This window comes from Serinus canaria, chromosome 6 (genome assembly GCF_022539315.1).
Source record: "Serinus canaria isolate serCan28SL12 chromosome 6, serCan2020, whole genome shotgun sequence".
NCBI classification, from domain to species: domain Eukaryota; kingdom Metazoa; phylum Chordata; class Aves; order Passeriformes; family Fringillidae; genus Serinus; species Serinus canaria.
The window spans coordinates 3,551,961-3,578,235 of NC_066320.1; the positions used below are offsets into that span (position 1 = coordinate 3,551,961).

Below are 26,275 nucleotides of genomic sequence, written 5' to 3' on the forward strand. Positions count from 1 at the left end.
CCTGGAAACAAAAGTAAATCTTTAGTCTCCTCAAAATATGAGCATAAAAACCTAATTAAGGTTAGTTTTTTTCCAAATTAAGGCATTTTCTATTAGCCACCAAGAAGTCTGACTTAAAATAATCAGAGACACCAACACAGGTAACAGTAACTTCCCAAATGTATTTTGAAGAAAAAAAAACATGATTCCAAAGATCATGTCATTATTGCTGCTCAGAAAACAGATGAAGAAAGTGTGCAGTTTTATTTTATTTCATATTTTCACTAAAAATCCACATTTCAAGTTCCTCAAATTCATCCAGTTAGTACCAGATCATTACAAATCAGCATTTGACAGCTTTGCACTAACCAGAACAACAGCAGCTCTTACAGGACAGAAAAATTCACTTGCCAGAAAGATTAACCATTTCACAAATTAAAATGTACTTCTCACATACTGAAGGCCAGCATACCAGAACACTGTTGATATTTCCCATCAGTGAAAGCTTCCAGTTGCAGAAAGGTTGCAGAGAGAATCCTTGACAGATGTCTGAGATGAGGCCTCCAGAGCCACAGGAAGGAGGAGAAAGCATTATTTGTCTTGCAGGATGTGGGAATGTGCACTGCCAGGAGATGTGGCAGCCTGATCAAACACTGTATACTGAGCTAGTGCACAGCCTTGGAGAAGTATTTTGATCCATTTTAGTGGTTTGGTTTTTTTTTTTAAGTATCTAAACAAATGTCTTTGTTTATCAGACAAAAGGATCAGAGTGAAGTCACCTCCCCAGTGCTAAGAGCCAGAGTAAGTGCCTGGAGTATTTACATGTCCCAACACTCCTATAGTGCCACAATGGTGTAAAATTTCCACACTGAGCCTCTAATTTTGCCAGAGGAGTGAGTCAGAGCATCCTCTAAACACAGATCAGAGCCCCAACAGGACATTTTCCTCTCCAGTTAATTGCTGACAGCTCCTGAAGAGAGATTGGTTAGAGGGGTATGAGGAACCCAGGCTCCAAGGTGAAACAGAGAACAGCTTCTGAGGCATCACCCACAGAATTTAAACATACAATCAACCTGCTGATGCACAAAGGCTACTCCACCACAGGATTTTTTTGGTTCCTGTACCTCGCCTGGCACACAATCAGAAAAGCAGTCAAGTGCAAGGGATTCCTCCCTCCATAAGGAAGAAGGATATATCTTTTAACAAATGTGATGTCTTAAAATCAGTCTTGCTGAACTGACAACAGAATCCTCCATTCATCTCACAAAGTCAGGCTTTCATCCCTTCTGTTCATGAATCATCACTGACTCACAGAAAAAAAATATTTGTTCAAAGGTGGATTTTCTCACTCTCCTATCTGCTCTTTCCAAACTTAACTGCCTTTAAACAAAGGCTCATTTCTTTATAGCCTGACTCAAATGTTGCAATAAAGTTCTTAACTGGGCTCTGTCACAACCATTTCCATCAGTTGACTTAGTCTCCAGGTAGGATCATGTGAAAAAGAAGACATGCAAAGGTGATTGAGCAGTAGTCATATGCAGGGGCTGACAATTATCCTGACCTATATTCCTCTGGTTGTTGCAGCACTGAACTCCTCCCTAACCATTTCCCCAACTTCACAAAGAGCTGTGGATTTTACACAGGCAAGTGCTGAAATATTTGAATCAGTATCTTCAGTGATCTCTGCAGCAAGTGGTGCACTAATCCAACAGGGCCCTACAACCACAGGTAGGGGAATGCCCTTTACTCAGAGAGCAACAGCAAAAACCAGGTGTTCAATTGCTCCTTAACTTACAGTAGGTAAACTTGATGTGCTTTTATACAAGGTATAGTAGGAAGAAAAAAGTGACCAAAGGCAGAGTCCTCCAGAAAAAAAAATTTAAAATCCCACATACAATAAGTGTAACTTCTCAACTTGAAGTTTGGCTTTTTTCTGTTTTTGTTTTTGCAGCAGTTAAGTTCCCAGTTCTGGGGGTGAGCCTACAAAAAGAACTTATCAGGTGCACTACAGACATTTATACCCTCAACTGCTGCAGGCTATGCTGTGGTAATCACTTCACCTGCTGCCCAGGAAACCCTTCAAAACAAACCCCACTTTACAGGGTGAGCTCTGAATGCTCATTAGATGGTGACAGTGCACACTTCAAGAGCTACCAGCACCATAAATCCATCCTTCATTTGCGTTGGGGCAACTTGGTCAAACAGCCAGTCCCTTGCAGGTGATGAAGGAATCTTTTTCTGACTTAATTCAGACCTTTCTCATCAGCTGTCATCAGCTTTCCTTTTACTGTCACACTGCAGAGCTCTAAAGTACTTCCCAGCTTTCAGGCATAAGGGAACCTACCTGAAGTGCACTTCCTTTAAAATATCACCAGTCCTTCTATGCCATTCACCTCTTTAAAACTAGCTGCATTTCAAAAGCAAGGTGGCACATCAAATGTGTAAGGCCTGCATAAGTAGCAGCTTGTTTGGTGCCTTGAAGTCAGCAGAAGTTAAGCCTCAGCCCAATCTTTATACAGTTCAAAAAATTGGATTTAGAGTTGGCAACAATTCCATTTCAAGCAGGAGGCTGGAGACATCAGAGGTGCTGTCCAGCCTGAGCTGGTAGGAAAACTGTCAGCACCTGGCCAGGATCAAGAGATTGAGAGCCATGGCATAGCCTAACCTGAATGCCCTGACCCAAACAACACCAGAAATGGATGGTGTTAGTGAAAGGACACTCCAGAGTATTCAGACAATAACTGCTGCATTTCCCAGAGCACCTAAAAGAAAGAGTGGCTACTCTCCATTTCCTCACTTTTATTTCTTTTTTTCCTACTTCTTTTTAAAGATAATTTACTTACCCTGAAGACTAGCTTGCTATGCAGGATGGGTCGATGATGACCTTAAGACTTTTAATTCCTTGCCCCTTTCCAAGCAGGTGATGCATGCAGGAACTCCTCCTGCTTTAAAATGCCCAAAATAGAAATGGTGCTGTCCAGGCAGAAGTTCAGCTGTGGAGAAGAACTATGCACCCTCTCCCTTCTAGAAGCTTGAGAAAAGGATGAAAAAAAGGTTTGAAATATTTCATGCGTAGCACAGGAAAATAGCAGCTAGAAACACAGGCAGCAGAAAGCAACACTGAATCAGTCCAACCACCTTCAGATTCAATAAAATAGAAGCTGCCCCAGCTCTTAAATCCATCTATGGCCCATTCATAACAGCAGTGACCAATGAAATCAGCTTATTTGCACATATAAACATACAGGTATTTGTGTCTTGCATCACGCATTTGTTACAACTTCCCTGTGACAGCAGTTGTTTATGCAGGTGTGCTTATGCAACAAAGAACCAGTGCACTGAGCTGAGACAACCCCCTAGATCTGCAAGGTTAGAAAGTCAACACAGCAGCGGCAAATCATCCAAAGTGCTTGTTCCCAACACCTGTGAAACTGAACCCAGATCAATTTCAACACCCTTTCCACTTTGTTCCCTCACAGCTCATTGACAGCAGCGACATCGACTGGGGCAATTCGCACTCCTCTTTGAAGTGGCAGTTCTCCAGGAGGTCCTTGTAGTAGTCCTTGAGGTCGGCGTAGGTGGAAGTGGACTTGTTGGAGTGAAGGAAGGGCAGCAGCTGCTCGTTGAGCAGCACCTGCACCTGGTACTCCTCCTGGGAGGTGTTCACGTGGTCGCAGTGGTAGAGCACGAACGCCAGGTTGGCCGCGTAAGGCATGATGCGGCCGCTGCGGAATTTGCGATGCGCCTGCTGCGCAAAGTTGTTGGCCAGGAGAGGCTCGTCGTCTTTGAAGTAACCCAACAGGGCAATCAGGGGCTGGAGGGTCTCTGCGTGCCCAACTTGGACAATCAAAGGTGAAGAAATGGGTTTGGAGCTACAAAAGAAAAGAAGCAGAAGGGATGAGCAAGAGGTTGTGCTTTAAAACAACGCGTGGCACAGCTGCCAGCGACCATGGCTGAGGGACATCTTGAACTTGTGTTACTCCTGAGAAAAAAACCTCTTTGGGAATTTCAGGCTGTAACAGACATTTTAAATGCAGCTTCCTAAACTTTGTCCAAGTATTGATCCAAGGCCAATGCAGTGAAGTTCAGCAAGTGCCAGGTCCTGCCCTGAGGTCAGTCCAGGCCCTGCAGCTCCAGGCTGGGCAGAGGGGCTGGAAAGGGCCCGTGGGGAAAGGCCCTGGGGGCTGTGCCAGGGCTGGACAGGAGCCCAGGGGTGCCCATGGGACACAAGGCCAATGGCCTCTGGGCTGGCCCTGCTGAGGGACCCTGAGGGCTGTGTCCTGTTCTGGGCCCTCCTGGCCAGAGAGCCCTGGAGGGGCTAGAGCTCACACAGTCAAGCCCTTAGATGTGAGAGAGTCTCCTCCAAATCATCAGCAGCTTAGTCTGAAGACAGAGATCCAGTGATGCAGGGCAAGAGCTGTTCCTCCCCAGTTTAGCAGTCCAAATGACCAGCAGGAATTCTCCTATTACTGATTCCTGAGGGCACCAAGCAGGCCAGAAGGAGGTGATGCTCCCTCAGGAACAGGTCAGCAAATCAAGGCACTGACTCGTACCATGACCGAGGACAGCTTATGTAACAAAGGGTTACACACTGCTCAGCCAAAGGGGAGATAAGAGCTGGCTCCCTGTGCCAGGAAACACCAGCCAAGAGGAAAATCTGACCCTCGCTCCAGAGAAGGATGATGGCTTTTGGGGAGCATTTCCAAGTGGCCCATGTAAATCTAGCACAGGTAAATACAGGTTAACCTTTAGGAGACACATCCTCACTGGTCTGAAAAGGAGGCTCCCACCCAAAGCAATGGAGAAATGTTAACTGAGAGACTTGGCTGGGGATTGGAACTCTGATCAGCTCAGCAGGAATTCAGTGCTGGGCCAGGATGGGCCCTGCCAGCTCAGTGCAGCCATGGTGTTTGTACAGTCTGACACACACCTTGTACCATGCTCCTGGTGAGCCTGAGCCCTTCTGACTCCACTCCTTGAACTCTCCCCTTAGACAAAAAATCCCTTAAAAAATACATCCAAACCCTGCCTCTGCTTTCTGTTCAAAAGAAGCAGCCTTCAAACCACAAAGGTTCTCTGTGGAGGACACTGTATTTTTTCCCACCTATGCCTTTGTTGCACCAAGATCTTTACATTCACCACACTCTTCCAGCTCCTCCAAAATCAATGTTCTTGCTCATGTTCTCCCCTTGCTATTTATGACTCTTTCACTCACTTTAAAATTAAAAAGCTTTTGGATCCTTGAATCCCTTTCTCTTCCCTCTCTCATCCACTTGAACAGTTCACATGTATCCTTCCCTTCCACACACACCTGCAGGGAAATATTTTTAGGTTTTAGGACACATTCACATCCCTCCTGTCACAGCAGCAAGACACAGATGTCTGTGGAAGGAAACAGAAGGCCATTCCTTTGATCTCCTGCAATTTCCAGCTCAGAAGTCTCCAGGGCCAGAGGTGGCTTCTAGGTAATGAATCCAAATCTCTCCTTCAATCCACATGCATTTCTAGCACACACAATGCCCTGGAGCAAGGAGTTGCACAGCTTCACACACTGCTCTTAATTTTTCTATCTGCAGATGCCAAGTCCCATTTAATCCATTCTATTCACAGCTTTGTAACAGTGTTTTTTCCAAGCTGAGCAATCCTACCTCAGTCCTTCCAGAATTTTCCAAATGAGCTACATCCCTTTAGATCAGAATATCAGAATGCACAATACTCAAGAACCATAAGCTACACAGAAATTGATGAGCTCTCTGCTTAATTCCTGATCTCCAACATGGAATCATGGAATGATGTGAATTGGAAGGGACCCTAATAGATTATGTCATTCCAACTCCCTGTCCCTGTCAGGGACACCCTCCATAGACCAGGCTGCTCCAAACCCCACATGCCTGGAGTTTGAGATATCTCAGACAGCCACAACAGCCTCATGAGCCCCTGAGCAATAGGCTCTCCCAGATTCTATCCAACAGGTGATAAGAAGATAATTTTCCCCATGTGGATTACTTGACAGCTCTGCACTTTTCCAGCCCAGTCAGTCTCTCCAGGTCCTTTCACAATCTTCCTAGCAGAAACACTTCATCTTATTTATCTGGAATAAAACTGCCACATTTGCAATGCCATTGAACTTGTCAGCTCTTCTCAACATTCCAAGCAGGTCAGATCTTTCCAGCTTTATCTCTGCTAGGAAAAAAAATCAATCAGCTGTCCCTACCCTCATTTCTTGTAATTTTATCAATTTTTTCCCTATGTAAGGACCTTTCCACTTAACCCCAGCTGCTCAACTTCCTTAGATAAGGAAACCTGTTCAGAAGGATGTTTGGAAACCGTGACTGTAGCTACCAGATCACCCTACTTTATATTTGCTGATCCCTCCCAAGAGCTCCAAGAGGAATGTTTTCCTTTTAAAGAGCCATCCTAACACTTCTCAGGTGTATCAGATTCATCGAGGTGCTCAGCACTACAACTCTGGAGCATTATTTCTGCAAGACTGGCCTGAGATTCTGATTGTTTCCTGGAGCTGCTTTTTAAATTTTTCCCTTATTTATTTGTATTTTCATGTCTTCCCAGCTGCATGGTCTTTGTTTTGTTAACTAAGAGGGAAGCTGGGAATGCAAATATGCTGCTAGAATCCCCAAAACAACCTCACATAGGTGTTACTGCCTCCACAGGGAATGGATTTAACATCTCACCACTCAAAAGAGGCTTCAGAAATGCTAAGAGAAAAAAAAAAAAAACAAAATTTAACATTCTGGCTATCAATGCTGGTTTTAAGCAACGTTCAGCTTTGCTTTCCAGCATGTTAAGCTGGAATGTTGAAATGGAAGTAAATCACAAAAAACAGAGCAAAAAATAAATCATAAAAAACCAGCAAGGCATATGTTTGCAAAGCAGGAAACAAAAACCAAATTATAGCACAGACAAGTTTTTAAGAACAAGGGAAGAAGAAGTGGAAAAAGGACTGAACAGGGTGCTCACTCTCAGTGTAGCTTGAATTCTTCCTTCACCTGCTTTATTCTCATGAAATCCTCATGCCAACAGGCCAAAGAGCCTTGGGAGGCAAAACAAACCTCTCCCACTCACCACTATCCCACTGGATTAGTGCAATGAGGATTAAAACTGTTTCCTAATAAGACACAATCCTGAGGTCTCCACAGCCTCCAGAACCCAGCCTGCCTGGTCTTTCAGCAGTACTGGTGATTTCCCAGACTGCTCCAGCACTCCCTGTTCAGGGACAGGGTCAGGACTCCAGCTCACATGTGGTTTCCTATCACCCAGCAATGACAATCAAAACGGCCATCAAGGTTACACTGCAATATGTTTAATTGTGGGGAGGATGAGGACAGATTATGTCTTCAGAGAATACCCACAGGCAAAGGTTACCACTGTCCCTGCATTTCTGATAAAGGCAGAACCAGCAACAAAACAGTGATAAACAGTAGCACATTAATAACCTATTAATGGCAGGCCAGATGCTTCCATGCTCAATTTGTCTCGCCATCTATCAATGACTCAGCATCTTGCTGGAAGCATCAAAGTTCCCAACATTGTACTCTGGCAATTACTAATGGCATTTCAATCCACCTTTCCCCTCCTTTTTATTTACTAGTACATGGCTTGGGAAAGCCCACTGAGGAAATCTCATTCCCAGCTTTGAAGGGAGATGAAGGGACTGTGCATAAACCTCTGCCATAAAATATCAGGAGCTTGTCTGGAAGTGATTGGTTTCATACTCATTTCATGGGGCACTTCCACGTGAGCAGAAGGGGCTCTCAGGAGGCAGAACACAAGCAGGTTTCACTGGAGGGATGTGCCAGGTCCTGAACTACCCACACTGGGGTTTTATGGGTTTTTTTTAACCTTTTAAGTAAATCTGACCACAGATGAAAATGAAGAAAGTACTGAACAATTCAGCAGCACAACCCCAAAAGCTAAGTATCACCATGGGGGGGAAAAAAGGCATCATGGAAAAGGACACATGTGGGATTTATCATCCAGGTAAATTCTAGTTCTCCTGGATCTCAGCAGATTTGGGTTTAACTCTGAATCTTCTGCAACAACTCACCCATCCTCCAGAGCAGATCATTCCTACTCTTCCCAAGACTACTGATAGTTCATTTTCCACATGGAAAAAGCTACCTTTCTTTTAACCTAAGTTTATTTCCTAAGCACAGACTGGATTTTCAGTTAGAAATAACTCAAACCCCAGGAAACAGTGGGATAAGACAAAACACTTCCTGCAGCAAAGCTCAACCAGCCAACCTCCAAACCTCATGTAAAAATCCCTCCAACAACTGCACAGAAGGTAAGATTTACCACCTGTTTAACAAGCCTAATTAGACTCTATCTTGTCCTTTTTCTCCCTAATAAAAAAGACAGGTCAAAGGACTCCAAAACCTGTCTTCAGCTATGGGAAGAATTCTTCATCCTTCTCGCTTTCCCCTGTGATTTATTTCATGGGAAAAAAAAAAAGCTGGGCAAACCCTAAACATAGCAGGAAGCAGCAGAGATCAGGGAAGGCAGTGGTAGCACCCAGAGGGGAGCAGAAATATTTAAGAGTGTTAAAGCTCAGAGGGTTTTCACCAGTGGGAAGAAGGATAAAAGCTTTTTTTAAAAAAATCTGTTAAATAGTAAAGTCCTCATATGTCAAAACTTCCACCATAAATAGAAGACAGCAAATCATTCCCAGAATCAGCACCAACACAAGAAAAAGCCACCACTAATACTAACAGGAAAAAATTTTCTTCTGTTGCAACAAGGAACAAGCTCACTCATGACAAAAGCAAACTTAAAAAGCTGACTGGACTGCACAAAACTCATTAAAAACCCTGATTAAAAGGCTCTTATCTAGTCCTGCAACACTTTATCAGCTGGAGCTAATTAGGCTAGGCCCCTTTGTGTTTCACTGGGAGCTGCTGCACTTTCAAAGGCTCTTTCCTGGCTGATACCACCTCTCCCATTGTTTCAAACCTCAGAGGTGAAATGCATTCCTGCAGCAGCACCACAATAATGCTCAGTGTTGATCCATCATGAGCCAAAACCAAAGAAAGAGGCTGCTGGCACTTGGCAAACCCTTTCTGCCCAAGGTGGACACTGGTCAGACCAGTTCATTTGTCTGTGACTTGCCTAGGGACTGTTTAGTTTGGCCTTTTCATTCTTACATAAAAGGGTATGACGCTATCAAAGGTGCTCAGATACTTTTCCAGATCAATCCTGAGCAAGCACCTATTAAATAATTAATGTGAGATTGAGGACATGCTGGGGAGTCTGAAAGGCCCAAGAAACTTTAAATCTGCAGTTCTGGGTAGACAGATGAACAGCCACACTCCCAGGGGAGAGACCCTGGGCTGACCAGCTCTCTGAGAGAAGTCACCAAACACACACACTTCAGAAATGCAGACACAGGGATGCTGCTGAATGTGCCACAAGGATCTGTGGTGAATTTCACACCTCTGGCTTCCCCAGAAGCTCCCTTCCGTCATGTTAGAAGTCCCACCTTTGAAAGATGGAGCAGTCAAAGCCAACCACACACTATGACACAGAGCTGCTGACTGAGACTTGGACTGTTTAGCAATGAAAGCCATCCCAGCAGCAGTGAAGGGTTTTTCATAAAAAACCTGACTGAACATTTGGAACTTGAGCAAAAGGGGATTTTCAATCTAATTATTCCATTGCTACTGCACATGTAGAAGCTTTTTGCTCACTTCCCCTTGTGGAGTTTTGAACTGTGAAGTGGTTTTAGATCATCCATTACACTGAGTCAGAGGTTTGAAGGAACAATTAGGGCACAGCAGTAAATGACTCCTGAAAGGTCACCAATTTCGTTGGGAAGTGACCTGCAAAATGAAGGCAAATTGCATGCAACAATAAAAGCTACCAATAAATTGCCAAATTGGTCTGTTTACTATAACTCACAAAGATCACCTTCAATTGATCTTGAATCATACTCAAATTCAAATAAGTCTCTTTTTTTCTTTTAATACCTTGGACCCATTTACTCTCTCAGAGGAAACCATCACCAAATATTTTGCAATGCATATGTGCAGCTAGGCTGGTATTATCAATACACACTGCAAATACTGAGATGGCTGCACAAAGCATCCTCCCAATTTCCAGAGCTTTATGGTAACCCATTTGGAGAGTACAATCAATAACAGGTATTTCATAACCTTTCACCAGCAGGAAATATTAATGTTAAATATTTGAAGCTAGAAGGAAAAAAAAATCAGAAAGTCTAACAGAGCTTTAGTGAATAGCTGATGTGTTTTAAAGTGTGCTACAACTGATTCGCAAATCCACCTCTGCCCAAGTGTGCAGCTGCAGAGATTTTTAAAATCAGATGAGCAGCTCCATATATCATTAAGTACCAAAATATCTGAATTTCTCATCAACATACACAGACTTCCTTGGGCAAAATACTGTTCATTAAACTGCTGGGAAAAGCAGCAGTGAAAAGTAATTCTTCACCAGCTTCTCTGGTTATTTTCTAGCCCTGGAAGGCAGACTTGGGAAAAACTAAATGCTTCATAAATGTGAAGACATAAGACAACTGCCCAACTATGCCATCTCAGTAGAGCAAAACACATGGGCTTGACATGGAACAAGAGAAACTGTTAACCAAAGTCTATTTCTTAAGCTGAAATGGTTTCATTTTATATACATCTCACTATGGTTTTGTAACTAAGAAAATTTGTATGGAAGAAAGAGAGTCCTGGCCCCCAACCTTTCCCTTTCACAGCTTTTAACAGCAAGACCTGCACAGAAGAGACTATTGCTAGTTTACACCCCAGAGTTATACTGGATTTCACACAATGGAAGAGCCTAAAAGCATCTGAAACTTCTGCACTGCAAACTGGAAGTGGGACTGATTAGCAATTTATTACAAGGCATTTAGCAATTTATTATTGGACCTTTTATTATAAGGTATTTATTACCACCTTCATCATGTTCCTAAGGATAGACTTACCAGAAGGAAGAGTTTTCTACCAAGGAAATAAAAGCAAGCTTTGATAAGGCAATTAAGTTTGGTGATAAGATTGCAAGGGCAAAAAATGACTTTATGGGAGAAATAGGTTTTCTCTTTTTAATTTCACTGTAACTGGGAATGAAAACAGAACAAAGCTACTGAACATAAAGGCATGAAGTATGCTACTAAAATGTAGCTTTGCCAACACTGCTCCCCACTGTCAAGTCTGGAGCATCACAGATAGCAGATCCCTCAGCTACATCCCAGAACAGAAATGCTTCCCTTTTTACTTCTGAATAGCCCAATCTAAGCTTTCCAAAAAGAAAAGAGATTTTGGGGTGAAGATAGTGCCCTGGAAGTAAATTTCTTTTACTTAAATTTTTACAAAATTTCTTGCTCTTAAATTTTTAGAGCAAGCAGCCAGTTATAAATCAATGTTAAACACTGTTAAATTGAGACAACGTTCCACAGAAGTTCATTTTCTGAAAAAGCTGCAAAAACGTTTAACCTGCTGCCTTGGAGTTGACCATCACCATAAAAAGACAGACTTTTATATACCTTCTTATTTGCATGTTTTCTCATTTTCACTGCAGTCTCACGCTGCCACAGGGTGTCTCTCTCCATAGATGAGAGAGAGACAAACCTCTCTCTCCAGATGAAACAGGATTAGCTGCACCTCTGCTCTCTAGATTCCAAGAGAGACAAGCTGGTAGATTTCCACATGCTCTCCAGGGTTACCCAACCCAGTTTATTCCCAGGTCTCCAGTGCTTTACGACTGCCACCTTCTGTTGTGGAAGGGAGTAACACATTCCTGCGGCACTCCTCGGCTTTCCCTTTCCTGTCTAGGATGAGGCTCATCCTGAAGACTGCTCACCCAGCTGGGAATTTTGCAAGATTTAGGGTCCTGATTCTCTACATTCCCTGCCTGCTTCCCTCTGTAACAGCTAAACACGAGAGCCCCTGGTGCTGCAAATGAACTTCATAGCCAGCGCTGAAAAAAAGTTACCACTGTGCCTGGGAGCTCTGCCTCAGACACCTGCTATTCCCACCTCCCAATAAATCAGAAATCTCCATCTGTACCTCTTTCTTCCAATTACAGCTCTTGGGTTTTTAAAAATTGTTGTTATTAAACTTACAGCGATGTCTGATACACAATTGAGACGCACAGCTGCAACTAGTGTGTGTAATGCAAGGACTGAAAGGCTCTCACTGCTCAAAGAGGAAAGGACACTAAAGGGAACAAAACTGATCACTCTCCATCCATTATACAATCTTATGGCCCTGTCCTTGATATCCTTTACTTGTATAAAGTTTCCATACTAATCTGCTAAGGTATTAATTCATGTGACTGATTATTAACCATCAATTTCTAATTGCTCAGTTTACACAAGAACATGAACACAGACTGTAAATTAACCTTTAAGCAACAGATTATTTTTAACAAGGACATTCTTCACAAGAAAGCTATATTATAAAAGCCAGCTCAGGACTGAGCACAGAAAGCTCACACCCAAAGCACTGCAGGCTCTTGATTTACCTTTTGCTCTCCTCCACTGCTTTGTCCAATTGCTGGAAGATATCTTGGAATAAATTGCAGCTGGAGCGACTGTTGATGTCATAGCCATATCCTCTCTTCCAGTATTGCTTCAGGTCATTCAGGTATTCCAGCACCTAAAGTTAGAGCTCACAGGTTTTTACTGCTGCACCAAGGGAAAGCAAAAAGCTCAAAGCCTGCAGCAATCACACAAAACCAACCCCAATCATCAGGGCTCTAGTTCAAACCACTTCAGCATAAAACCAGACAACAGATCAGGCCAAAGAGTGACCAAATTCAGCATCTGGTAACTAACACAAAAAACCCCTGAGGTACTGCACATCACTATCCACTGCTTTTTTTGGCACTTCTGATTTTGCCTTTGGCTTGTCATTCTCACAGAATCCATCCCACACCTTTAGCCCAGCTTGTTTTGTGTCTGTTTCCACGTTCCAGAGACGTGCACACATCTCAAATAGACAGAATTGTGCCTTGGAATTATTCAAGAGCATGCAGTGCTCTCCTCATTCTCTGTTCCTTTCCTGACAATTCCTGGCATTAAAGTCATTTCCCACCTCCCTGCTGAGTTATTTATAACTAGACTGAACAGGGCAGGCCTCAGCAGAAGCCCATGGTGACCCTGATCCTCTTAGACAGGAGATCACTTATTCCTAACTGCTCACCCTTCAGCCAAACACCTACCTATGCAAAGGTCTCCCTTTTTCCCAGGGGTGCAATTTTCCTTAAGAGCCTTGGGGGAGCCTTACTGAACATCAAAAGTTACATCAAACAGTTTTGAAAGAAGAGGAACAAACATCTATCTGATTTGTCTATCTGGGTTCTGTCAATAGGCATTTATGTGGTTTAGAGAGCTGATAGTCCCCAAAACCAAACAGGGAATCTTAGAGGCCCTGGAAGAGCTCATTTGATGTACCCTGGAGGGAATTTTATCACGTGATTCTATCATGTGAAAATTCACACGTTACAGAATGGTTTGGGATGGAAGGCCACTTAAGATCACCTCAATCCAAACCCCCTGCCACAGGCAGGTACACTTTCCACTACAACAGGTTGCTCCAAGCCTCACATACCTTGGCATCATCTTCACTGAAGAGTGAACACCACGGGGAGGTCACATTTTTTATGGCCAGCTCATACGAGCAGGTGAGAAAAGCCACTTGAACAAGATCTGCAATAAATCCAACAAACAAGCAAGAGATAAATCACTGCTACACAAGTAGCAACTTCCTCTCCTCAGTTTACTTCTGAAACAAATTGTAATTACTGTGTGGCAATACAAACAATGAAATCCAATAAATATTTGGCAGGACAAAGACCAAGCACCAAAAATAGACAGTTTAACAGAACTATTGTGCAAAATCCAAGTTCTGGACTGCAAGTTCTTGGCATTACCTCATTGTCCTGGTTTGAAAAGGAAGCGATTTTTCTGGGATGCTGTGGTCAAACCAATCAGTGCTCAGATTTGAATATTGGCACCTGGTGTGGCCTTGGGAGAGTTCTGGGCAGGCAGAGCCCGAGATTTTAACCCTTTTCCTGGATGATGGAAACCTTACAAATGCTGATCCTCCTGGATCTGAATGAGAAGAGATAGAGATGAAATAGGAGGAACTGGGCAAGTGTGACGAAAGCCCATGCAAGTGAAAGAGGTCAGAAGAAGCTAAGAAGAATTCTAGGTGGGAAGAGGTGATGGAGTGGCCTTTGGCTGGACTTTTCTTGTATAGCCATGGACAGAACCATTTTTTTCCCCTGTGACATAGAGCCTGCATTTAGGGGGAGGCAATGGCTTGGAGCCAAGAGACTGCAGTGGTCTGATGTGACAGAGATGACAGGTGAAGAGGGTGGTAGTGCCCTCGCTCTTCAGTGGAGAAGAAGGTCTCTGTTCTGGAGACCCCTCAGCCCCAGGAGGTGAATTTGGGAGGGAGTGGTGTCCCAAAAGTGAGAGACTGTGCTCTTTTGGAACCAAGCAAAGCATCCTTAAAAGGGGAACCCTAGAAGCAGCTCTGGTCCATGCACAGTGGTGAGAGCACTGGTCATGGAAGGAAGGGGTCACAAGGGCAAATGTTCTCCAAGCAGTGCCACATGTGACATGGAAACACAAGAAGTTTCAACTGTGTTTCCTGGAGAAGCCTATGGTACAAGAGGGACTCCTCTCTTCTTGATGATGAGAGTCAATTATCTCAGGGGTGGTAACTGGATTGAGAATCTAAGGTTCTATTTTGTGTGGTGGTGGAAATTGGGGGGAGGAGGAGGAATGTTTTTGGAAGGTTTTCATTCTGAGTTCTGTGTGCTTCTTTTACATATTGTAAGTTAATAAAGTTTTTTTTTTCCCTTTTATTCCTAAGCTGGAGACTGCTTTGATCTATTTCTGGTCACATCTCACAGACGACACAAGGGAGAATATATTTTCATGGGTGCACAGGCATTGCATCAGCATCAAACCATGACAATCATTACAGGAGGAAAACAAGAGCATTCTACATGAAATGCTGCCCATCTGCTGATGTGGAACAGGTGGCAGCTGCTGGTGCAGCCACACAGGTCAGAAGAGTCAAAGGGAAAATGTGAGCTCTCGGACAACACCCCCTCCACATCAGCAGTTGTGTACAAGCAGCACCAGGTTGAACTTTGTCTCCAGCATGTCCCTGATGCTGCAATCTCAACAGTAGCACTTATTTTGGCGGGGGATTTTCCCCCCAAAAGTGCACAGGGAAACCCAGCACTTCTGTTCTGAACAGGAGTTAACACACAGGGCTGCTTTTCTTCAGGCCATTTATGTGCTGCAGTTGTAACAGGTTTTACAAAAGCAAAATTAAAAGAAAAACATCCAAATCCCTCCAAAACCAGGTAAAGCTGATTTTATCTATGGGAAAGATGTTTTCAAGCATGTTTTTCTTCTGACCACTATCCAACAACCATTCATTACTGCAACACCAACACAGACTTACAGTCTCAGGCACTTAATTAGAGACTGCATCTCCAAGTCACAGCCACTCTAAATTACCTACTCTGCAAAAGTACACATCTTGGAAGTTGCTCTTGGCCAGCCTTGGAGCCAAAGCCATCTGTGACAGGAATTCCTTACCTGCATTTAGCTCCTCCACTGGCAAACACAAGGTGCTGGCCACCTTCTCCAGGACCTTCTTCATCTCAGGCCCCTCTTTGAAGGCGTTCACCTGGCCCATGGCCGTGTCATTCTCCTCCACCAGCACTACAAACTTGGCGCAGTGATCAAAGAACCGCATCAGCGAGTCGTTAACTTCAATCTCGGCCTCTGAAAGCAAACATGGGCGTCAGGGGGAGCACCGCCATGCCCAAAGGCACCAGCAGCACGTGGCCACCACAACACCCTCCAAGGGACAGGCCACCCACCAGAGCTGTGTCCCCATGGACGCTGTGCACAGTCCCCCTCAACGACAGGGAGGGCAGGGTACATCCCCAATGCCTCTGAGAGCCCTCTCAGGGAGGGATTCTTCCAGCCACCCAGGAAGGCATCAGGAGTCCCCCAGACCCTCAAGGTTGCATGAGGCTCCCCCAGCGCACCGGGAAAGCGCAGGGCTCCCTCAGGAGAGGGATGGCGCTCCCGCAAAGAGGCTGTGAGGCACCCCCATCCCCTTTGGTGGAGCCGGGAATCCCAGGGGCTGCCGCAGTCCCTCAGGAAGGCACGGGAGTCCCCCATCCCCTTGGGACAGCGGCGAATCCCTGAGCCCTTCAGGAAAAGCCAAGGGCTCCCCCAGGGAAGGGGGGTGGGTGTCGTGCACTCACCGTCGCCGCCGAAGTCGAGGGTGGGCCCGAGCCCGCGGCGGAAGGCCGCCCCGCTCTGCAGGCAGCGGTGCTTGGAGCTGCTGGCCAGCGCCAGGCGGCGGCGGCCGGCGAACAGCGCGGGGAAGCGGGCGGCCATGCGCCGGGCCAGCTGCTCCATGTCGCGCCGGCCCTGCGGCGCCAGCTGCCCGTCCATGCTCTCGTTGTACCACATGGGCCACTCGGCCAGGGCAGCGGCGGCGGGGCAATCGGCGGCTCCCGCGGCCCGGCGGAGCAGCCGGGCGTGCAGCTCGCCCAGCCGGCGGATCTGCCCGGCCGTGGGGTAGCGGGTGCCGTGCCGGAGCACGGCGCGGAGCTGCAGCGGAGTGCAGGAGGCGGGCAGCGACCCGCCCGCCCCAGGACCCAGCGACAGCGGGTCGCTCAGCAGGTACGGGTTCACCTCCTCGTAGCGGGACTTGGTGCCGAAGTAGCTGTTCAGCCCCGCGCTCGCCAGCGGCAGAACGAGGAGCAGCAGCAGCAGACCGGCTTCCCGGCGAGGCGCCATGGCTGCAAGTACGTGGCAGCCGCAGGAAGAGGCGGAGCGGGGCCGCCTCTTCAGGGCTTCGGCTGCCCGAGGGACCCCCCCCACCAGCCCCGCTCCGCCCGTCCCCTCACGGCTCCGCCCGCCTCTCACAACTCCGCCTGCCCCCATCACGGCTTCCCTCCGGCTTCTCCTCGCTCCTCACGGTTTCCCCCGCTCCGTCCAGCTTCAGCCGGCCCTCTCGGCTTCACGCGTTCCCTCACGGCTCCGTCCGCCCCAGCCCGGGACACTCGTACCCAGGCGGGAGCCCTGAGGGGAGCCGTGAGATGTCTGACCTATTTTGGCATCTGCTTTGCCTCTCTGACTTCACGGAGCTCAATAAAAACAAAAAAGTCCATATCCAGTCAGGCACGAGGGGAATGGTTTAATTCCTGCGTGCAGGTAGAACAACTGGATCGATTGCAGTAGGGGAAACAAAGTATGTTGTCTTTCTCTGTGTATAAAAATCAGAGCAAGCCCCGTGAAGCAGATGGGCTCAGGACAACCTAACCTTCTTGGTGGGCAGTTCTGAAAAATTTTAAATTGCTCCTCTTTCTTCTCTTCAGCTATGCAATGTATTATCAACTCTAAGGTTTACTATTACCAAAATACACCTTGTTCAGCTGGTAGCAGAATGTGCTGCTGTCCCTTCGACTCCTGTTTTAGAGAATCTATCTGTTGACATAAAGCAACAGCAGAAACTTGCTAACAAACCCCTACCATGTTTTATTCATAAAATTAGTCTAATTAGCATTTAAATTGGCTAAATATTAAGACCACTTCAAAACCCTGGGCCTAGGCCATGCTGGGAATGGGGCAAGTGAGAATGTAGAAGTAAACTTTAAAGCTAGCTCTTTCTCAGAGCTCTGTGAAAACTTCAGCTATGATGTGATTATCTCCATCATTAGGGAAGCTCTGGCATAGATAGATAGATTTTTTAAAAGTTAGTAAAATCTTCCCTTTATTGCTTCTTCATGGGAGAAATTTATCCCAAACCAGGAACACTGCCAGGGACTGCAGCTCCCCTCAGAACTCACTTTAACTTCCAACATGAGTGACCAAAGCCAAAAAAGATCTTTAACAGGTGTTTTTGGCTTTTTTTTTGCTAAAAAACACCAGGATGTGACTCAAGGTAAGGTAGTGATGCTGTGAGGGGACTGGAGGTGGCTGTTGCAGGGGTCAGCAGTGTGGGGCATGTGGAATTTCCAAAGAATCATAGAATCTCTTGAGTCAGAAGGGACACACATAGATCACCAAACGACAAAATCCAAGGGTCATTGAGGTGAGAAAAGTGTTCCCAGCCCATGGAGTCCCAGCTGTGCCCAGTGCCCACCTTGTGCCCAGCCCAGAGCACCGAGTGCCACCTCCAGCCCTTCCTGGGACACCTCCAGGGATGGGCACTGCAAAGCTCCCTGGGCAGCCCCTGCCAAGGCCTGAGCACCCTTTCCATGCAGGAATTCCTGCTGCTGTCCAAGCTGAGCCTCCCCTGGCCCAGCCTGAGGCCCTTTCCCCTTGTCCTGTCCCTGTGTCCTGGCAGCAGATGCTGATGCTCCCCAGGCTGCACCATCCTGTCAGGGAATTATGGCATAATAAAGACAGCTCTGAGTCTCCTCAGAGGAGTCCAACTCCTTCTAATTCTCTTTTTAGTTCCCATCAAGAGCAGGTAGGAATAAACAGCTGTGTAAAAACAAGTGGGAGCACAAAGTCTGCAGCCAGGGATGCTTCCAGCTGGGAGCTGTGTCCAGAGAGCCACCTGTGTTGGTTATAAACACAGGATGCCAGGGTCGCTGAGGCTGCAGGAGCTGAGCGGGCACCTGGTGTCCCCTCCCTGCTGGAGCAGGGCCATGGCAGAGCCCAGGGCACAGCACTGTGTGCACCCAGCTGTGCCCCAGCCCCAGGGAGGAGAGCCCCCAGGCTCTGTGGGCAATCTGCTCAGGCTGGGCACTGCCCAGGGAAGAAGTTGTGCCTCCTGGGCAGGGCAATGGCTGGGCTCAGGCCCTGCCCGTGGCTCTGGTGCCATGGCTGGGCCCCGGAGCAGAGCCTGGGCCCTGCTCTGCCCCTCCCTGCAGACACTCAGTCACATCCCGCTGGCAATGCTGGCAGCATGGAATGATGGCATTGCAATGACCTATCCAGAAAAGCTTAGAGAGGCTTAGAAAAGCAAAGAATAGAAAGAGGTATCCTGTGGAAAAGCCTGAGCAGTGCAGTCGTGACACATCAGGTTATAAAACTGTTTGGGCAAAAGCATAAGCAGAACATCCCCATGCTGATTATACCCATTGTCTGCTAAACCCTCACTACTGAACAGATACCAGCTTGTAGCTAAGGAAACAGAGTCATCTGAGCTTTTGGCCCACAGCACATCCTGGGGAGACCTGTGTTTTATTCAGAGTCAGACTTTACTCCCTGCCTGCATATTCAGGCTATTGCTTCTGCAGCTGAGAATTTTCAGTGAATAAATAAATTTTCATGATCTATTTAGCCCACTAGTGAAATTCTGTTGGGAAGTGTGTACCTCACCTGTCTCCCACCTCCTCAACATCCAAAAGAAAGTGTAAATGCAAGAGTGTGGTAAGGCTCAAACAGGGTAGGGAAAGCCTGTAATGATGAAAGAGAAAGGGAAAAGAAAATATGGGAATAAGTTAGTGGTTTAAAGCTTCTGGGCAAAGGTATGGGCTCTCTGTTAGAGCAGGGCAGCATGACTCAGCTGTCTCCCAGTGACTCTGTGCAGGGCTATTTGGCCCCTTTCCTGTGGCTCATTTAGTTTATATTAGACATATCTCCCACAAATCACTTCTAGCATATCATCTTTTATAACAAAACCAGCATGAGACTACATACTGTGTTGCTTTGAAGCCTGTTGAGGCTATTTTATAAATACTGAGAAAAATGCCCATTCCATCTTCTGCATAAATATTCACTGCAAGGAATCTGTAGTTGGTTTTAGTAGAAAAAGGATTTTGCATATTACATATAATATTTTGCATATTATAGTGTGCCTGTGAGCTGCTGTGAGGGAGAAAAAGAGAACTCAAAGAGTTTTCTGTCAGAGACTGTAAATGTGAAGTTAAAAGGTACTTAAATAAACTGGTTTGTGATCCCAGTTTCCATTCCACAAAGGGATTTCTGTGTTCTGAGTTGTCAAGGGCAGCCAGTTACCCCACATGGGATTCTTTTCTTGCTCCTCTCACATCACATTAAACCATCACAGCCTATTGTATCCCATGAAATTGTTCAGATATGTATTTTCAATGGTTTCACAGGATTTTTTTCTATTAGGGAAAATCCTATCAAGACGATATCATTCCATGAGGAGTCACAACACCTGTAGCTCATATCCAAAGCCTTTACACAACAGCTGTTGTCTTAGATACCACAAGTTCTAGCATCATCATAGCACAAAGATTTCTCATTGTCAGAGCTTCATACCTTCTTGATGTTCCTCACAGGCACCTCTTCTACACACTGACTGATCCAAATTCTTGCAGGAATAATCTGACTCCCCTCACTCCTCTTTCCTTACTCTTATATATCACTAGTGCTTGTTGGTTACAGGTGTAGCCTGTCAAGATCAGGCCTGCCTCCAATCTTCAGCAACTGGTCCAGCTGCAACTCATTGGGGGACAAGATCACTCTTTACAAACAGCCACATTGCCATTTTCACCCTCCACAAGTATTGTGATGTTCTGTTTTTGGTCTTGGTGTCTTCTTTACATCTAAGTTGGAGGCCAAAACCATTTACAGACATGCCTGTTCCAAATGCAACATTATCATGATTGTTTTCTCTTCTGTTTTCCTTTATTGCTTTTTTTTTTTTTTTTTTTTTCCATCTTCAGTTCTGGGGATGCTGAGGGTGGTTAGTTCATGATTCACATTTCCACAGCAGCATTTTTTTTGCAGTGCAATCAAATAGCCCCGTCCTGAATAATTTCCTTGTTTCTGCTTCATCTATGGATTTTCTGTAGAGGTGCATCTATTTCTAAACTGAACTCTAATCGAAATGCAACTGAGAAAGGTAATGTACCAACCTCTTCTGAAAACACCTTTTTTTTCCTTATAAACCCTTTTGCTCCTCACTGCTTTGCTGGCCTGTAATTGCCATTAGTGGAAGTGTATTTCTTTAGCAGTGAAAGGAGAGGGAAACCAAATTTTCCTGTGTCCCCAGCTGAGACTCTGCCATTAGCTGGTGTTTCCAGGAATGAAGAAAATGCTCCCATTGCCAGTCTGAGCATTGGGGTAATTCCCATAGTACAGAACTCACTGCCTGCACCTGCACAAGTTTCAGCTCTATGTGTAATCCTTCTAAACACAAAGATATTAATTACATGGTCCAGGGAGGAAAGGTGTCAGCCCCTAGTTCTATGTTCTGCTTTCCTTCTCATACAGCTTCATTCCCTCACAGTCGAGGAACAGATCTCTTAGCAAGAATCTCTTCCTGCTGGCTGGCAGCTATTCCTTGTTATCTGATGAGTGGCATGATTTTAGGGGAGGAAATGATCATAGAATCACAAAATTATTTGGGTTGGAAGGGACCTTAATGATCGTCCAGTTCCAAAACCCTGCTATGGGCAGGGACACCTTCCACTGTGCCAGGATGCTCCAAGCCCCAATGTTCAGCCTGGCCTTGGGCACTGCCAGGGATCCAGGGACAGCCCCAGCTGCTCTGGGCACCTGTGCCAGGGCCTGCCCACCCTGCCAGGGAACAATTCCTAATTCCCAATATCCCATCCCTCACTGCCCTCTGGCAGTGGGAAGCCATCCCCCCTTGTACAGAGTCTCTCTCCATGTTTCCTGTAGCTCCTTCAGGTCCTGCCAGGCCACAATTTGGTCACCCCAAAGCTTCTCCTCTCCAGCTGAACAATCCCAGCTCTCCCAGCCTTTCCTCCCAGCAGAGCTGCTCCATCCCTCTGCTCATCCTGGTGCCTCCCCTGGGCTCTCCCCAGCAGCTCCAGGTCCCTCCTGTGCTGGGCCCAGGGCTGGGGCAGCTCTGCAGGTGGGGTCTCACCTGAGCCCAGGGCACAGGGGCAGAATCCCCCCCTCCCCTGCTGCCCAGGCTGGGGCTCAGCCCAGGGCATGGGGGGGTTCTGGGTGCCAGCTCTCACCCCCAGCACCCCCAGCTCCTTCTCCAGGGTTGCTCCAGCTGCTCATCCCTGGATTGATCCTGGGAGTTGCCCTGATCCAGGGACAGCACCAGCACTTGTTGTTGTTAGTTGTTTGTCAGCCTTTGAGCCTCACAGAGCTGAGGCAGCAGAGAAGTCAGACCCACGGGAGTGCTGCTGTGGGGACACCCTGAGTGTCACCTCCCAGCCAAGCTCTGCATTGACCCAGGTGGCCCAGAGCTGAATGTCCTCGATTCGTTCAGTTTTAGTTATTCTCCCTAAAGTAGTGAGGGAGAAAGCAAAGCCAACAAGATCTCAAGGCACTGCATCCTCCACACCCCCACTTTATCGTTCTCAAGCAGATGAGCCCTGCAGACACGGAACAGGCTGGCACTGGCTCGGCTCAGCCAAGGCACACACAGCAGCCCAGGTGAGCCCATCTCCCTGAGGGTGTCCCTGTCCTGGCCCTGGGCACGAGGAGTGGGGCCAGGCAGACATGAGCTGATGGTAGTCTGATCTGGCCTAGAGAGAGGCAGAAAGGTGAAGGGGTGTGGTGGAGGCTCAGATGAGGTGGAGGGTATGGGCTTGGAGAAACTCAGCCTGCTTTTGTGTCACACCTTCACACTGGGAGGTGATGTGGCAGCAGGTTGGCTCTGGGAGTTCCTTGTGCACCTTGCCTCCCACGAGGAGGGTGTTCCTCTTCCCCCTGAACTTCCCTGGCTCACATGCAGCAGCTGGTGCTTGTGCTGAGTGGGCAGTGCTGCGTTGTTGCTACTGCTGGATAGGATGGACGCATCCAGAAACTCAGGCTCTTGATTCTCTGTCAGTTGGCATCACATCTCAGCTCAGTGCAAAGCCATGTCAGCAGAGTGATGCTTGATTCGGGGACACAGTTTTGTGTCCCTGGGTGCCAAACCTCTTTAATCTGGGGGCACTGCCAGGACCCTGCTGCTCCTTTTGAGGTGTGGGCTCTCCAGAGGCACTCTCTGCTCTTCTGGGCAGCCCTTTGCCTTGTGTGTCTGTGAGTAGGGACAGGTTCTTCTCACAAGGGAAACAATGGGTTTTTCCATAGCTGATGCCGCATTTTGGTTAGCAGTGAGAGAACTGGGAAAGGAATGACACACATAATTACTGCTTTCTGCAGAAAGGGCTGAATTCAGATCTCATCCATGCTGTCCTGATGGAGAGAGAGTGCTCCACATGCTCTCCCCTTGGGCACAGCACTGTTTAAATGTGTGTGACACAGCCTGTTCTCCCAGAAAACACAGAAACCTCTGGGGATCCTAAGTGGTTTGACCTCTTTGCAAGCAGAGTTTCTGGTCTTACAGTGTGGCTTCACCCTGTGTGGGCAACGTTGTCATCGTGGCCACCCCATAATTATGTGGTTGCCTTTCTGGAACATGGCAGGCCCTTCCAGTTCTGGAGCAGCATGACCCCATGTTAGGCTGTGGAACGGCTTGGAGATTCAAAAACCCAGAGTTAAATTCAGAAGGCCTCAAACCCCAACCAAACTGGGTTTTCCAAGGGTAAAAGTAAATTTAAATAAGACTTTCCTTTTCCACAGAAGTAAGAAGAAGACAGAAACTACAGAAAGTATGTGGACCTGTGCTCTGTATATGGAAAGGTAAATTTCTTGGTTGTATTTTCACCAAAATACAGGCACAAAGAAAGCTCAAAGATTCAGGCATGCTAAAGGCAAGGGACTATTCAGAATAGTCAATCATGTAAGAACTGGACAGGACAAGGGGAAAGGGCCTCAGGCTGGGCCAGGGGAGGCTCAGCTTGGACAGCAGCAGGAATTTCTGCATGGAAAGGGTGCTCAGGCCTTGGCAGGGGCTGCCCAGGGAGCTTTGCAGTGCCCATCCCTGCAGGTGTCCCAGGAAGGGCTGGAGGTGGCACTCAGTGCTCTGGGCTGGGCACAAGGTGGGCACTGGGTTGGGACTCCATAGGCTGGGAGGGCTTCTCCAGCCTCAATGATTCTGGAATTCTATGAACCAGCAAGAGCAATTATTTAATTAATCCAGTTCTTTTTAGTATGGTTCTTTCAGACAGGGTTTAAGCTTGGATGGCCCAAAGAAGACCATGGTAAGGAAGTTTGCTGACGGCACAAAGCTGACAGTGCTCCAGTACAGAGAACAAGTCAGAGATAGGATGGAGTTTAGCAGTGAGAATTTCTTGCAGCAAGCAGGGATTTCTGCTGCAAACTCCAAAGCTCAGAAGGACAAAGGAAGAGAAAGACCAGAACAGACCAGCAGATCTCCAGGCAGCTGGGAGCCCTGGGTGTGGCACGGCCACTTAACGGCAAACAGGAGTTTGGGGCAGGTCAGAAGTGACATTATCAGGACACAGGGAGAGATTAACACTCCCCACTGTGGGTGGCCACAGCCACCCATGGGCAGGGCTTCAGGGAAGCACTGCTGATGGTGCACAGCTTCTGAGAGGGCACTCAGGTGGCTGCAAACCAGACATGAGTGAACATGGACGGGACATCAGGAGGACTCTCAGCTGGAAAGGGACGCTTTGGGAGCAGCCTTCCAGCAGTAAATGACCCAGCTGACCTCAGATGAATTCAGCAATCTCAGTGAGGTGCTCAATCTCAGTGAGGTGCTTGATTGAGAATCTCAATCAAGGTGGTGCTTGGTGACATGGGATGTTTCCATCCTGTTCCCTGTTCTACTCTGCTTCCAGCCAGAGGTTCCAGCCTGCAGCTCTCTTTTACAAGCCAGCTCTTGCCCAAGACAAAAGGGATGTTATAGTTACAACAGTGTGATTTCCCCTGACCAGTGCCAGCCATCCCTGCAGGAAAACAGGGGTGGAAAAGCTCTGAAAGAGCTTCAGAAAAATTCAGTGTCAGGAGCTGGCATGAAATGAGTCCAACTGTATCACGCTGCATTCAAAGCCACATCTTATTAAATCATTCAGGATGAAGGACTGGAAACAGGGGCAGCTTGCCAAGTTATTCAGCAGATGTACAGTCACAGCTGGTCAGCAGCTTTCTAAAATTACCACAGTCATCTAAGACAGATTTTCTTCATGACCGAGGCAGGTTTTTAATAGATTCAGGAAGCAAAATGTTGTCTGGTAACATTTCTCCTAATTCTAAGGCAGTAAATTATCTTTGTGATACTGCTTTTCAATTCCTTCTGTGTTTTCTATTCCTCTTCAGAATTTTAATTTTCTTTTAAAAATGCTTATCACCCTCATTTCCCTTTAGAAGAGTGAAGGCCATGCTAACTTCTGTCTCGTTGTAAAAGGCTGGTTTCTAGGGAATTATTTCAAGAAGTTTGGAGGCAATTTAAGTACAGCTCAAAATTTTTTCTGATCTGGATGAGTTAACTTTTGTCACTTTATTTTTTCTGCAGGATGTAACAACTCACTACTACTCACTTTGCTTCTCTGCCTGCTCTTCACTGCCCTGTTTTATGAAGTTAGTTTTCATATCCTCTAGACTTGAGAGGTGAGGCATTAGGAAGCCAAGAAATTACTGTACTTGCCAATACACTCTTACAAGAGGAGCAAATATTGAGAGTGAACTCCCAGTCCCTTCACCATTAGAATGAAGACAGGAGTTTGTTGTTGGCTGCAGCCATGCCAAAGGTACCTCATGGTTATGGAAGCAAGGGCAGTCCATACCAGTTGTCATACAATCACAGAATCCCAGGGTCATTGAGGCTTTCCCCTTGTCCTGTCCCTGTTCCCTGGCAGCACTGCCCGACCCCTCCTGGCTGTCCCCTCCTGGCAGGGAGTTGTGCAGAGCCACAAGGTCCCCCCTGAGCCTCCTTTGCTCCAGGCTCAGCCCCTTTCCCAGCTCCCTCAGCCCCTCCTGGGGCTCCAGCCCCTTCCCCAGCTCCATTCCCTGCCCTGGACACGCTCCAGCCCCTCCAGGGCTCTCTGGCCATGACAGGCCCAGAACAGGACACAGCCCTCGGGGTCCCTCAGCAGGGCCAGCCCAGGGGACAGGCCCTGCCCTGGACCTGTGGCCACCCCATGGCTGGCACAGCCCAGGGCCATTGTCCTTGTACCCCCTGGCACCCCTGGGCTCCTGTCCAGCCCTGGCACAGCCCCCAGGGCCTTTCCCCACGGGCCCTTTCCAGCCCCTCTGCCCAGCCTGGAGCTGCAGGGCCCAGGCTGACCCCAGGGCAGGACCTGGCACTTGGCCTTGCTGAACCTCAGCCCATGGATCCAGCCTGTCCTGACCCCTCTGCAGAGCTGCCTGCCCTCCAGCACAGCCACACTCCAGGCAGCCTGGTGCTGTCTGTGAAGTTACTGAGGGCGTCCTTGGTAACTCTCACACTCAAATCTGTTCCCTGCACTCACACTCTGGTTTTGGCTCTTACACATTGTGCAGTTTTTATGC

At 47.1% G+C, this 26,275-nt stretch overlaps 1 protein-coding gene across 1 annotated transcript; it reads right to left on the bottom strand.

Annotated features, from left to right (window-relative positions):
* Positions 1-141: 141 nt before the first annotated feature.
* On the bottom strand, positions 142-16,844 carry MINPP1 (multiple inositol-polyphosphate phosphatase 1). Its single transcript, XM_030241264.2, is given in 6 exon segments — positions 142-3,484; positions 3,487-3,851; positions 12,484-12,617; positions 13,572-13,669; positions 15,584-15,772; positions 16,264-16,844. Coding segments are annotated over 6 exon segments (1,359 nt in total). The 5' UTR covers positions 16,805-16,844; the 3' UTR covers positions 142-3,452.
* Positions 16,845-26,275: the final 9,431 nt, after the last annotated feature.